This window comes from Lactuca sativa, chromosome 4 (assembly GCF_002870075.4).
Source record: "Lactuca sativa cultivar Salinas chromosome 4, Lsat_Salinas_v11, whole genome shotgun sequence".
NCBI lineage: Eukaryota > Viridiplantae > Streptophyta > Magnoliopsida > Asterales > Asteraceae > Lactuca > Lactuca sativa.
This window is the reverse complement of record NC_056626.2, coordinates 27725839-27742033: the sequence shown is the minus strand read 5'-3', so window position 1 is coordinate 27742033 and position 16195 is coordinate 27725839. Positions and strand designations below refer to the sequence as shown.

General features: G+C 28.4%; 1 protein-coding gene across 1 annotated transcript; it reads right to left on the bottom strand.

The window, feature by feature from the left end:
- Window positions 1-8910: 8910 nt before the first annotated feature.
- LOC111894421 (3-ketoacyl-CoA synthase 5) lies at window positions 8911-10637 on the bottom strand. Its single transcript, XM_023890496.3, has one exon. It carries the CDS (start codon window positions 10483-10485, stop codon window positions 9046-9048), a length of 1440 nt encoding a protein of 479 aa, XP_023746264.1. The 5' UTR covers window positions 10486-10637; the 3' UTR covers window positions 8911-9045.
- Window positions 10638-16195: the final 5558 nt, after the last annotated feature.

The window sequence follows — 16195 nt, the reverse complement described above, 5'->3', positions numbered from 1 at the left end:
CAGCATGCTCGGAGCATAGGACTGAAAGATGATATTAGTTTTAGTAGTTAGATTAGTTTTCTGAAACTTGTAGCAAAGTAAATGTAATTGACTTTTGGTGATTAAATAATAAAGTATTATTTATAAGTTTGGGTTCTACCTTTTGTCAATTGTTTATTATTGTGTTTCATTTTTTGCATGTTTTACTTCTCGAATAATAAGATTATTCAAACTCCACAGTCGCTCGTACTTTTGGAAGTAAGTAGTGAATCAAGACTGTCATGAACTGGATTGTAGATTGTCTAAGGATAGACATGGCAATGTATTTGCTGCAACGTTCATGAGTACTCAGAAATTGAGATTTGAGTATTGGATAAACCCTCGCTCAGAGTATTACTTCATGGAATTCATCACGAGTAATACTGAGACAATAATATCTTATAATCTTGAAACAAAGATATATGAGTTGTGATTTGCAGGTGGGCTATGCATTGGTGATACGAAAACGCATCAGTAACTTGGTGTTATAAAACGTATTATCATGTATGGTTTGATGAGTAAAAGATACAAGCATATGAGTCAATGTATATTCGTTCCTTTTTCCCTAACAGGAAAAGTGATATCTGTGGGCCCCTCGATGATTTGGTGTTGACTTGTGTGCTGGGCCCAACCAGGACTAAATTGATGTGTTCAATTAGAAGACCTACATCATCACAAATCAGGAATCGGGAAACATAGATTCTGGACAAAGAGGTTGATTGCATTCCATGTCTTTTGTCTGGGGATATCTAGCAGAACGAAGGATTATATGATCACTTATCTTAGGACACGTAACTGACTGGGTTAGAGTTCGGCAGCAGCTTTGTGGAAGCAACAATTTGTTGGTCAAATTGAGAAGGCATACTAGCAATTATAGTTACAGACTTATCCAAGTGGGAGACTGTTGGATTAGGTGTCTAAGCCCATAACTATAATTGGTATGTACTTGAATTGATAGCAGCACAATCCTTTTGGGTTGCCCTCAAACCTAGCAATCAGATAAGGAAATTATGAAAGGAGAGATATTAATTTATTATAAGATTAATAAATTAATATAAATGAATTTATTAATATGTTAAAAGATTAATATATTAATAAGAAATCATTTTGTTTAATTAATTATTAGCCAGAAATTAATTAGAATTAATTTTGGGGTTAAAAGAATTGATTATAAGGTGTAGGGACTAGTTTGCAATTATCTAATAGTTGAGGGGAAGGCTCTAGAACCCCCTTGGATAAGGGTGGACGAAATCTTTAGGGGGAAACCCTAATAATTTCGTCCATAGGGGCTTGGATAAGGCCCTAAGCAAAGGATAACTAGGGTTTCCCCTAAACCCTAGATCCCTCAACTATATAAGGAGCCTCATGGTTCATGTTTTGGTCACTCTCTTTCTTTTGAAGAAACCCTAAGGGCTGAAATTTTGCATACTCCCTCTCCCCTCTATCCTCTACTTTCCTTCTTGCTAGTTTGGGTGTGATTCCATTAGAGGCATTACACTTGTGGTGCTGAGCTTCCAAGAAGATCAAGATCAAGATCAAGGGAATTATCAATTGTTTACTATAACAATTGAAAGGTATGTAATTACTAAACCCTAGCTTGTTAATTTCAAAATTAGCCTCTCTCATCTAGGTTTCTTGTTTTGCACTTCAAAGTTGTATGTTCAATAGTTAAAACATAGATCCAAAGTAGGTTGCATGTGAACTTAGGAATTGTTTTCTAGTTTATTTGTTTTACCTAAAACCCATCAGTTTTAATAGATGTATATATTATCATATAATTCAAAATAATCAATATATTATATCAACTAAGTATATGAATTATTATATCAAATTTAGCAACAATATTATTGTTATATTTAAAAAGTATATATTTGTAAATGTTTCAGCTATATAAATGCTTCTGCGCAACGCGCGAGCATTCGCCTAGTATCTTATAAAAGATTATTTTTTTTCTTGCACCATAACCATTTGAAACCTCCAAGCCTCTTCACTTTCACCTAGTTATTAACAAACACTGAAAAGTTTTTATAGTTTATGATACTTAATAGTACTTATAACATAGCTCATTAATATTTAGCCATATCATTATCGTTATCATCATTATATACTTATAACGAAGCATTTTTCATTTCACCACATGCATTTAAAACTCCCATTCATTTTTCATTTCACCACATTCATTTCAAACTCCCATGACATTTCAGTTTCTTTCTAACAATGATTATAAGTTGGTTAAAAATGTTAAATAAATATAAAACCTAAAGTGTAATCATATAGAAACTAAATTTCAATATTAAAAAAATATATTTTCTTTTACTTATAAAGTTATGTTTTTAACCTTTAACATTTTATACTTAATTTATTAGGTCTAATATGTTATTGTATGTAAATCATTATCATTTTAAAGTTACAACTTTTGAACAATCTGTATAAAATACATAAATTTTTAATTTAAATATAACTTTAGAGAATCAACTTAAACATAAATTTTAGTTCAACTTAAACAACCTAAAGAATATCTTGTAAATAGTTAAAAGTTATAAATTGTAGTGTCTTTCTAATAATGATTATAAGTTCGTTAATAAGGTTAAATAAGTATCAAACCTAAAGTATAATCATAAATAAACTAAATTTTAATATTAAAATAATATTTTTTATTTCTACTTTTAAAGTTATGTCATTAACTTTTAACATATTATACATAATTTATTAAATTTAATATGTTGTTGTATGTAAAGCATTATGAGTTTAAAGATATAACTTTTGAATAGTTTGGACAAAATACTTAAATCGTTAATTTGAATATAACATTACAGTGTCAACTTAAATATAAATTTTAGTTCCACTTAAATAATCAGAGAATATTTTATAAATAGTTAAAAGTGATAAATTGTAGTGATAAATGCAAAAACTAAATTGTAATATCAATTTAACTAAAATATTTCCTAAAGATATTTTTATAATCGTTAAAAGCTTTCAAATAAGTAACTTAAAATAACTTACAATAACAATAGTTAAAAATAACTCTATATAAATGATTATATTGTTACCTTTAAAATAAAAAACAAAGTTTGATGTTTTAATTAATTATAATGATAGAAATTAAAACATTAAGAAAATAAATTTAAAAAAAATAATTAACAATAACAACAACTATAAATAACACTATACCATATATTATATTTTATTTTATTTATGAGTAACCCGTGGGTAGAGGTCATTCAAAAGACTGAGATTATACAGATTTAAACTTTAATAGATGTATATATTATCATATAATTCAAAATAATCAATATATTATATCAACTTAGTTTACGAATTATTATATCAAATTTAACAACAATATTTTTGTTAAAATAAAAAAAACATATATTTATAAAGATTTCAGCTATATAGATGCTTCTGTGCAACGCGCGAACATTCGCCTAATATAATTGATATAGGTAGATTACGATGGTAGTATTTAAAAAAATTATGGATGTTTGTGTGGTAGATTTGAAGCTTTCAACAAGAATTGTCTATTAAAGTTATAACAAGATATTATATAAAATGTTTTATTTTATGTCATGTATTTCTTTTGTAAATGATCATTTCTCAATTTTAGCTCCAACTTTTTGTCATGTATTAGTAAGATCATGTCGATTTTTGTTTTATGTAATTTTTTTTTCTTATGTAAATGAGTATTTATTTAATGTAATTTATTTCTTATGGAAATGATTATTTCTCAATTTTAGATTTAAATTTTGTCAATTATTATTATGAAAAGGTCAAATTTTGTTTTCATTAATGAATTTCTTATTTAAATAACACACTTTGACTATTTTTTAGATTTTGTTCCAACTTTTTGTCAAGTATTATTAAGATCAATTCATTAATATTGATTTTACAATCAATTTATGATAAAACATAGCTTTAAAGAAGAATTTTCTACTAAAGGTATTGCTAGATATTATATAAAATTTTTGTTTTATATTATGTATTTCATATGTAAATGATTATTTCTCAATTTTAGCTCAAACTTTTTGTCAAAAATTAGTTAGATCACGTTGATTTTTGTTTTATGTAATTTACTTTTTATGTACACGATTCTTTGTTTTATGTAATTTATTTCTTATATAAATAACACACTTTGACTATTTATCAAATATAGTTCCAACCTTTTGTATTTATTAGTAAAATCAAGTCATTAATATTTATTTGACAATCAATCTATGATAAAGTACAATTATCGGTCAAACAAAATAATCTATACATAAATGTTAATGTAAGATGGTATATTATTTCAAATAACTAAAATATATTGTACGATTTGAAATATGTTTTTATTTTATTAAAATATATGTGTTGACAAAAATTATTTATATATTTAAAACCTATTATTTCCATATAAATCTAAGTTCATTAACCTCTAAAAAAAATCTAACTCACAATATGTATTACTTTATATAAATTTAATAAACTAATAGAATTATTTTGATTGGTCATATTTAAATAAAACAATTTGTTTGAATGTGAATTATTAATGTAAATTAAACCAGATACATATTATAACGCGATCTGGTTAATATTTAATTAAATATGTTGTATATGATTGTTTGTTTTGTATTACTTCAAAGAAATAATTAATTAAAAGTCATATGTATATAATATTTTCGCTATTATTTGATTATAAATCGTTCAATCATTAATGATCTTTTTAAATGAGACGTTTATTATTTAACTGTAAGGTAATTAAAAGTGAAATAAGATTTAGCCATTGCAATTTGCACCTCTAATTTATGTTATGCTAATGAAAAACACAATGACACGAGACTCTCGTAAAATACAAATCGTTTAATTGTTTTATAACTTAGGTTTTCTAATAACATATGAGGGCTAAAAGTCATTTTGGATTTTATAGTTATTATTATTCTTTTTAGAATCTATTACAGAATATTTTGACATCAATTATAAACATCTTTTATTTATAATTTTAACTTTTCCTTTAATTCATTGTATTTACATTATCAATAATTTATATGGTTAATTATTTTTTCATATGTTGTAATAGTAAATCAATTTATTTCGTAATAAAAAATTGGAATCCCAATGCCGACAATTTTTGGAGTGGTTTTGAAGTATTAAAAATCGACATAACATGTTCCATGATCAGTTCCAATATTCTAGGGTCATAGGTTCTAATTTTAATAGGCCTATATATAAAAAATGACCAAAAACCATAGATAAAATTATAAATTTCAACATATTCCTATCACCTCATGCATTTGAAACCTCCACACAAACTTCCAATCACCTCATGCATTTGAAACCCCCACACATTTTCACCTTCAAAGTAATTAATCACACATCATGAAAGGTTTTTTTAACTTATATAATATGTGTAATAAAAAATTAATGGATAGTTTACTATAAAAATGTCATTCTCTTTGAGTAGACACACAAATACAAATCACATACAAAATTCACAAAGAAAACAAGTTTAAAGTTTTTGTGTTGGTTTGAGGGCTTTGGACCATTTAGCCATGTTAGTTTTAAAATGGGTATGTAAACCATTATCATTTTAAAGCTACAACTTTTTAATATTTTGGATAAAATACTTGAATTATTAATTTTACAGAATCAATTTAAATATAAATTTTAGTTCAACTTAAACAATCCAAAGAATAATTTGTAAATAGTTAAAAATGATAAAATGTAGTGTCTTTCTAATAATGATTATAAGTTGGTTAACAATGTTAAATAAATATCAAACCTAAAGTGTAATTTCAATATTAAAATAATATTTTTACTTCTACTTATAAAGTTATTTCTTTAACTTTTAACATGTTATACTTAACTTAATAGATTTAATATGTTGTTGTATGTAGACCATTATCAGTTTACAACTATAATTTTTGAACAGTTTAGATAAAATACTTATTTTGTTAATTTAGATATAACATTACATGGTCAAATTAAATATAAGCTCCAGTTCCACTTAAAAAACTCAAAAAATATTTTATGAGTAGTTAAAAATGATAAATTATAGTGCTAAATGAAAAAATAAAACTGTAATCTCAATTTAACTAAAATATTTCTTAAAATTATTTTTATAATCATTAAAAAAATGTCAAACAAGTAGTTTAAAATAACTTACAATGATAATACTTAAGCCTAACTCTACATAAACTACTATATTGTTATCTTTAAAAACAAAAAATAATATTTGATGTTTTAAATATTACAATGATAGAAATTAAAACGCTGAGCAAATAAATCTTAAAAAATTAAAAAACAATAATAATTACTATAAATAACATTAAACCATATATTATTTTTATTTTTATTTATGAATAACCCGTGGGTAGAGATCATTCAAACGATTGAGATTATGCAGTTTTAATAGACGTATATATTATCATATAATTCAAAATAATCAATATATTATATCAACTTAGTATACGAATTATTATATCAAATTTAACAACAACGTTATTGTTATATTTAAGAAAACATATATTTATAAATATTTCAACTATATAGGTATTTTTACGCAACGCACAGACATTTGCTAGTCTATATCTATATCTATCTATATCATATCATAGTATACTATAAAGGAAACATTTTTCCTTTCACCGTATTTATTTGAAACTCCTATGACTTTTTAATTTATTTCTAATAATGATTATAAATTTGTTCGTAAGGTTAAATAAATATCAAACCTAAAGTGTAATCATATATAAACTAAATTTCAATATTAAAAAAATATATTTACTTCTACATAAAAAGTTATGTTTTTAACTTTTAACATACTATACTTAATTTATTAATTTTAATATATTGTTGGATGTAAACCATTATTATTTTAAAGCTATAAATTTAGAAAAATTTGTATAAAATACTTAAATTATTAATTTAAATATCATATTACATGGTAAACTTAAATATAAATTTTAGTTGAACTTAAACAATCCAAAAAATATTTTGTAAATAATTAAAAGTGATAAATTGTAATGTCTTTCTAATAATAATTATAATTTGGTTAATAATGTTAAATAAGTATCAAACCTAAAATGTAACCATAAATAAACTAAATTTCAATATTAAAATAATATCTTTACTTCTACTTATAAAGTTATGACTTTAACTGTTAACATATTATACTTACTTTATTAAATTTGATATGTTATTGTATGTAAACCATTATCAGTTTAAACCACAACTTTTGAACAGTTTGAAAAAAAAATTCTTAAATTGTTAGTTTAAATATAACATTATAGTGTTAGCTTAACTATAAATTTCAGTTCTACTTAAAAACCTAATGAATATTTTATGAATAGTTAAAAGTGATAAATTGTAGTGCTAAACGCAAAAACTAAATTGTAAGTTCAATTTAACTAAAATATTTCATATATATATATATATATATATATATATATATATATATATATATATATATATATATATATATATATATATATATATATATTTATAATCGTTAATAGTTTTCAAATAACTAACTTAAAATAACTTAAAATAACAATAGTTAAAAATCTCTCTCTCTCTTTCTTTATATATATATATATATATATATATATATATATATATATATATATATATATATATATATATATATATATATATATATATATATATATATATATATATATATATAATGAAACACCAATAATACATGTAATATATGTCATTAATGATGTTGATTATACTAGTGTCTTGCAAACATTAGAAAGATATTGAAACTAAAGATATAATCGACTTAAAAATATAATTATTATATTTTGTTATTGTTTGTCGACTTTATTATTGAAACATAACATTTATTTTGATAATGATTTATACTTCAATTTGCAATTAAATTATATTCAAAATCTATAGATTCATATTTCTATCATTAAATATTTTTTTCATAAAATTATTTAATTCAACGCAATCGCACGGGTATATTCTTTTATATTCACTCCTATTACCATTCTTTACCCCCTTCCCCCTTTGATTACATATATTAATCTAGTTATTATTTCAAATTTTCCAAAAATATTTATGTGAAAAGGATGTTAATAAGAGACCCTTAAACACCATATTATCATTTTTATAAAAAGTCAATCTATAATCAATTTTTTCAGAAAACAATGAAATTTTAATAAATAAAAATATTTCAAAAATTAATTAAAATGTCTATATGGTAAAATGAGATGTCTTTTTAGCCACCACATTATTAAAAAAAAAAAAAAAAACCATTTCAAAACACCTCAGAGATCATTTTGACGAGATGGCTGGGTTCTCCTATCAATTTTTCTTAGGATAGTGGTTGCCAAAAAAAAAAAAAAGACCACCTAAATCATAAATCGACGATAAAATTGCGCACAACAATTTTTTGAACAAGAAAGGGTAAATAGTACACAGGTAAAAACATTACGTTATAAATCAATTATAGAGAGTAAAACTTTGCATCAAACAAACCACCTGCATTTTATGGAAAAAAATTTATGATCCATATTCGTACTCTTTATAAACTAATTAACGTGATAAAGGATACATCGAAAACTTCATGTCTGGCCATTTGAATGACCTTTAAAGAACAAGAATGTTGGTAGTACGTATCAAACCCACCTCCCCCCTTCTCCTTTTTTTTTTCCCAAACAATAAGACTTCGGGATGATCTATCAAGTATCAAACCAACAAAAAAAGTAAAACATTCCGTCTTTTTCAGTTGGTACAAACCATATATATAGAAACTAAAAACCAAATCTGTAGAGTGATTTAAATAATAATAATAATAATAATAATAATAATAATAATAATAATAATAATAATAATAATAATTTCAGCCCTTCAAAATAAAAAGAAAATAATGATAAGTTATGATTTATGTAAACAAATAAAATGACATTTACCAAATAAATTTTTGCTATATTTAATTTCCCTTGTTTTTTTGGATTACATAAAATCTTTTTATTTAAGGTAATGTAAATCGACATGTTTGTCGGGGTCTTCGAAGTAACATGACATGCTTTCCCAGGCTTATTAGGGCTTCACAGCTTCTGGCTCGTTTACTGGGTACCTGTGGATGCAATCAGCCCAGGCACCATTTTTTGCTGCTTCGATTTCTCTGTTACATACCCAAACTGCACTGTTGCATTTAAATCCACTACCAAACCCTATTTGCCAAACCCTATCTCCTTTCTTCATTCTCCCTTTGGCTTCCATGTAACCTATCTCGTACCATAATGACGATGACGATGTGTTTCCGAAGCGGTGCAATGTCATCCTTGAGGCTTCGACATGCTCCGACGTCAGCCGAAGGCTCTTCTGAAGCTCGTCGATAACCGCACGTCCACCTGCGTGAATGCAGAAATGACGGAATGCCTTCTTGAAGTCGGGAATGTAGGGCTTTAGATCAAGCTTAAGAAACTTTCTCCCAAAGAGATTGAAAATAAACAAGAGTTGCTCCGATGCGGGAAGAACCAATGGTCCGATGCTGCTTATGTTCGACTTCAAGGAATTCCCGGCGATCACCATGAGATCTAGGTTTAGCGCTATTCCGACATGACCCTCTTTATCTTCTTCTTGTGTGACACAACGATAAGATTTATCTTCAGACCCTTTGTGGGTCCGAACCACATGCAAGAGTGTGTACTTAGCATGTTTACGTTGTGACCTTTTATTGGTCAAGAGAATGGCTGCGCCTCCAATTCTGAAAAGACAGTTTGGAACGAGCATGGATCTTTCTTTACCCGTGTAAGAATTCGGGGTGATAATCTCAGTACTTATCACAACCGCATACGATTCATGATGTACTTGGAGTAGGTTTTTGGCGAAATCTATGGATATTAACCCAGCGCTACACCCCATTCCCGACAAGTTATAGCTCTTGACGTTACTTCTCATCTTATACTTGTTAACCACCATGGCTGAAATCGAAGGAGTTGGTGCAAAGAGGCTGCAGTTTACGATCAAAATATCGATATCCTTCGGACTAATCCCTGTTTGCTGAAGTAAAGAATCCATGGCTGAGAAAATGACCATCTCAGCCTCATCTCTAGCATCCATCATATTAGGTTTTGGTGGTAGATAGTGTAGTGAATGTGGTAAACATGTTTCCTCACCCAGACCAGATCTATCGAATATCTTAACTTGGAAAGAAACGCTTTTGGGCTCCGAGGCCAAGATGATATGGGCGTGTTCAACCGCAGTGGCATATGGCACTCGGAGCATGGATGGTGGCTTGAAACAAGCGAAGTCGACGAGGTAGATGGTTTGAGGCTTGTTCAAGAAGTAGAATGCGAGAATGGAGATTGCTAGCAAACAGAAAGTGAGTGTGTGGATGAAATAATTATCATCAAGAAGTTGGTATGGGGCTTGTTTGAATGCTTGAATAAAGATAGCAAAGATTATGGTTACGAGGAGAAGCTTGGGGACATGGTTGGTGAGATACTCATAGGATCGTTTTGCAGACCGGAGCATTTTGATTTTTGAAGAAGATAATGAGGATCTAAAGAGAAATGTGATGAGGACAGAAGTGCAATGAAGGGGAAGGACCAAAACATCAGTATATTTAGTGAAGGGGAAGGTGAAGATTTAAAGAGTAGACGGGAATTAAAATGTTTGTGGAGGGCAGATGAGAAGATTAAATGACCTTATCGATTGTTATATTATTACTTCATTACGTATATTAATTATTAAATATAGTACATATAATTCGCAACTTCGATGAGGATAAGAAAAAGTATATTGGTCAAAGTTAATAGTATGGTCGGATGGAGTTGGATCAAGCCAAAGCAAATTTTTTGTTTATTTTTTTTATGAGTAAATTAGAGAAAGAGTAAATTACACGAATGGTCCCTATGGTTTAGGGTAATTTATGTGTTTGGTCCCTAACTTATTTTTTTAACTCGAAAGGTCCCTACTGTTTGTTTTTGTTATGCGTTTGATCCATGTCTCACCTAAAAAGACTATTTTACTCTTGATTTTTTTTTTTAACTTATTTAAATAAACACATCTCCAATCCAAACTCCCTCAAATTACCCTACTTGTCATACTATTTTCCCTATTTAAATAATAGTCTTTTTAGGTAAGACAAGGACCAAGCGCGAAACAAAAACAAAAAGTAAGGAACAATCGCGTAACAAAAACAAATATTAGGGACCTTCTGAGTTTAAAAAATAAGTTAGGGACCAAAAACATAAATTACCCCCAAACCATAGGGACCATTCGTGTAATTTACTCTTAGCGAAATTGTCTATATGTATGGTTTGGTGAATTTGGAGGTTTATGTAAACTTCTGAAAATATGATAGTTGCGTTGTGGTTTCTATGAGTGTTCGTTTGGATGGATCGGTTTGATCCGATCCAATCAAGTGAATCCAAATTGATTTCGGTTTTCAAAACATAGATCCGAACAGTCCAAAATAAATTTAAATCCAATCCGATCCGATCCAATTATAATTCGGTTGGATCGGTTTTTATAATTCGGTTTTTAAAAACCGAAACATTTTAACACGAAGAATAATTATAAGATTACTAGTGTTTTTTATATATTATTGTTAAATATTTTATAGATAGAAAATTTTTGAGTAAAAATGCATATTAATGTTTTTTTATCGGGTGAAACGTTCCTATTTGAAAAAATAAATTACAAAATTAATAAAAAAACTATAGATGTATATTATAAATAGATAAATAACAAATATTTATTCGGTTTTTTTGGACTATTATAAACCAAAACCAATCCGAAATCCAAAATAATAATTCGGTTTTGTTGAAAACCAATCCAAAAATCCGAATATCCAAACCAAATTGTCCAATTGGATAATTCGATTTTATCCGAATAGTGAACAGTTCTAATGGTTTCAAATAATTGCAGGAGCTTTTAGCCGTCTATAACCTACCGTCAAAATATTGTAAAATGACCTTTTAGTTAACGCCGTCTATAAGCTACCGTCAATTTGTCTTTTTTCCTATTTTGTTATTTACAATATATGCATTGCAAGCTAAAAGTTCCAATCACCACCACCAAAAGCTAGCTAGTACCTACCATACAGTACCACCACAATATTCATGTATCTATCTTATAATAAAAACCAAATTAAAATAATTAACATATATACAAATCAAAACAAACATTAAGTTCTAAAAATTAAAACACATGTAACCTTCACGATTTGGAGATGAATATCAAAACAACAATACAAAACCAAGCAGCCATGAAAATCAAAAACGAAAAAAAAAAATCAAATCCCAAGCAACCAAGGCGATTTGGAGATTAAAAAAAACAAACAAAAAAAAACAACCTAGTTAGACATGAAAATTAAAACAAAAGTTAAAATTAGAAAATAATACATGAGGATTTGGAAAAGACTATGGAGTTGCTTGGATTTCTACTAGAAAAAAAAGTTTTTTTTGACAGACAATGGACGACATACAGCAGTGTTATGACAGACATAAGAGATTGTCATAAATTTTATGTCATATATGTAAAATATCAATGATTTTCAACATACAAAAATATTGATGTATTTTAATGTTTGAAATAAGAATAAAAAGAAACAAATACTGTTTTAACGAGTAAATTAAATTGTTTTTTATACTATAAGAAAAATTTGAAACGAAAATGAGGTAACTTAATTATAAGATAAAGAAATATTTTTGAAAATTAACATTCAATCCAAAAGAAATGTAGCAAGAATTAAAGTTTCCAAGATAATATAGAATAATTTTTATTATATAGATATTATCTTAGATGGATAATTTTAAGGCCCCGTTTGTTTTGTAGAATGTTTTTGGAAGGAATGAAATTTGTAAAAGGAATTGGAATCTGAAGAAATTGAAATCTAAATCAAGTATAAGTTGATATGTGTTTGGCTGATATGAAATGGAATCTATTTTCTGTTTGGTTTGTCCAATTGTCAAAGGAATTGGAATATGAGTTATATAATATTACCAAAATACCCTTTAAGTGGTTTTTGTAATTTTTTTAAATAAATATGATTAAAATTCTGATTAATGATAGAACTAGAAAAACAATTGCTAATCATGTAAAAAAATACGAACTAAAACTGTGTATTATTACAATCGTTAATCGCAGAGAAAAATCAAACGAAAAAAACAATAACCAAAATGAATCACAAAAAAAATAGAAGCAGTAGCCACTATATCACTCACGATGAAGTAATAACCATAATAAATCACAGAAAAATTGTTTATCACAAAAGCAATAAACCCGAGCCGAACCAAAGAAGATGAATGAAGAATAAGAATCGAATGGTAGATAACGATCGATGGGATATATAATCGGTGGAGGGAAGTACGTAATTGTAGAAGAGATATTGGCATATTGCTATTAATTTGATTGTGTTTTGATTCCAAGAAAACGTATCAGTTGGAAATAGGATACAAGGGTAAATTTGTCAACATTGTAATTGATAAGGAATTGAATCAAGATTCATACAGCTTACCTAAAGAATTGAAAATCTTTTACTTGCCGATTTTAATATACACCCTGGAAATTAGTTTCATGTGATTTGGTCATCCAAACACATTTATGAAAGGAATTTATTTTCTAATTCCTCCTAATTCATCCGAAATCTAGCGAACCAAACGGGGCCTAAGACTAAACTATAAATTTGGTTCGTGTGATTAGCCAAAAAATATGGATGGAGTCCAAAATCTTTTCAACTTGCACCATTGGTCCAAAATCAAATCTTTTTTGTGGTTATGGTCCCTATCAAACATAAAAAAGACTATTATACCCTTTTAATTTGTTTTTTTTATAGTTTTTTTTATTTCTTTTACCATTTTATAATATTAAAAACACACCTAACCCTTAATCTCACCCCTGGTTACCCCCCCCCCCCCTTTCTCTCATCCCCAAGAAAACCCAGGTCTACCTAATTTCACCATCCCTTCATCCTAACTTCAACACCAGAACCACACTCCTCCATCCCCACCATAAATCTACCTCCATTACACCGGAAAACCACCCATGCTTGCCGGAAAACACCTCCCACCTGTTGCGAGGTCCATGTATAGAGCTCCACTTGTAAACATCTTTCTTGTTTCTTTCAAAAGTAGGGTGTTTTGGGTCTTCATGATGAGTAACAAAGTATTTTGCATCACCTATTGAACTGAACTAAAATCTTCACCTTTGAGTTCCTTCATCATCTTCTTTAAGCTCTTCCTGATGTTCAAACATGCTTCACGATCTTCTACAAGAGCAAATAAGTTGTATTTATTGATGAGTTTCCATTCATTCAATAATTTTTTGAGGTAATAAAGATTATCCCTTCTTGCATTCGACTAATTCACTTTATAATATAGATTTCTTGTATGCATGAGGATGTCATCCAATTCTATAAAATTAGGACCTAATTAATAGTATTTAGTCACTAGATTCTGCTGATCACCTCTGCGTTGCATTCCCTGGCTAGTTTTTTCGAGAAGAAGTTGTTCAATATCATCATCCACAATCACATGAGCCGTTTTTTCACTCAAAACTAAAGAGATTTTGGAAAATATTCAAACTTAATTGGAGAAGGAAGGTGTTTTAAAGTGTTGAGATGCTTATCTTGCTAAAAGAAAAAGAAAAATTAACATTCTGATACCTGTTCTCAGAATTAAAATTATGTATCTGGTGGAGTGGGTAAGTCACTACCAGAAAGAAAGGAAAGGAGTCATAAAGTGAAAGGAACACAGAGGAGAGGAAACCCAATTTGATCCATTAGAGAAGGTTGGAGAGTGAGGAGTGGAAGTACAAGACTACAAAAATCACCCATTTCTCCTTCGATTTTAGGTTACTGGCATGAATGAAAATAGAATTTCAACAAATTAGCCTCAAACTAAAGCTTCATACCTAAAAATAGACGTCCCATGGAACAAAATCGTGTTTTTTAAATCATATGAACAAGGAAGCCTATGAGGAATTTAGATGGGTGAGAATTTTCAATTTTCAGTGTGTTGTGTGTATGTGTATTATGAGTTGCTGGTATGGATAATCTAAGTATGTATATCTGTTTTTGAAATTTCATGAAAGATAGAAAGATGACGATAAAAGATGATGTATATATGTGATATATATATATATATATATATATATATATATATATATATATATATATATATATATAGAGAGAGAGAGAGAGAGAGAGAGAAAGTGTGACGCCCGGGTTTCAGGGCTAAGCATTTTTAGACAATGTAATAGTCTAGGTCAACTATTGTAACTCTTTTTGAAGTAATAAAGATGAAATATTTGAGTATTATGTGAATTATGTGTATTTGTGTGCTTATTACTTATTTATAAATGTATAATAAATAAAAGATAAAAATAAGCGTCAAAATTAAAGTGTGAGATAAGCCCGATATCTTTATATAAAGTTTTAGTGGTTGAAACAAGGATTCCGGGGATATAAAGAACGCCGAAATCTGAGTTATAACGAAGAAGTTATGACTCGTCGAAGTTTCGCAATGGAACCGACACGATACCGGGAAGCGTAAATAGTGAATTTATGATAGATCAAGATTTAGCCTTAGAAATCTAAATGAAAGTCGTAGAATATGTTAAACTAAGAGCGTCCATAAAAAGAACGCCCAAATCTGACTTCGTATGAAAAAATTATGATTTTTCGAAGTTTCGGCTTAGCAGTGTACAACCCGAAATTCGAATATTAGATCGAACGGTTTATTGCCGATTCAAACTAAACGAGAATCGAAGATCTCGTTAATATTAACGTAACAATAAAAAGATAGACGAAAACGGACTTCGAATGAAGAAGTTATGAATTTTTAACGGACCAATCGTGTCCCGGTCTGTTAATAATATAACTTTTAAAATAAAGTCAAAATTAGCCGACGGAGTCTAAACAAAAGTTGTAGAGTAAGTTCCCACCTTCGCGTGGATATAAATAACGTCGAAAACGGAGCTCGTATGCGAAAGATATGATTTTTAGAAGTCGGAGTGTAAAATTGCGAAATCTGCGAGAAGTTGATGATGTGGCCGCATCTGAGCCGTTGCTTGCTGACCAAGGCTTCGCTTCAGATCATGCCACGTAGCCTCACATTACGCCCCGCGTACGAGATCCGGTACGCCCCGCGTACCTTCGGCCTTATCCTTCTAACGAGTGCGAGACAGCTGGATCCGAGGTGGCACCCTATCCGAAGTTATGCCCCGCGTAGCCAAGGAT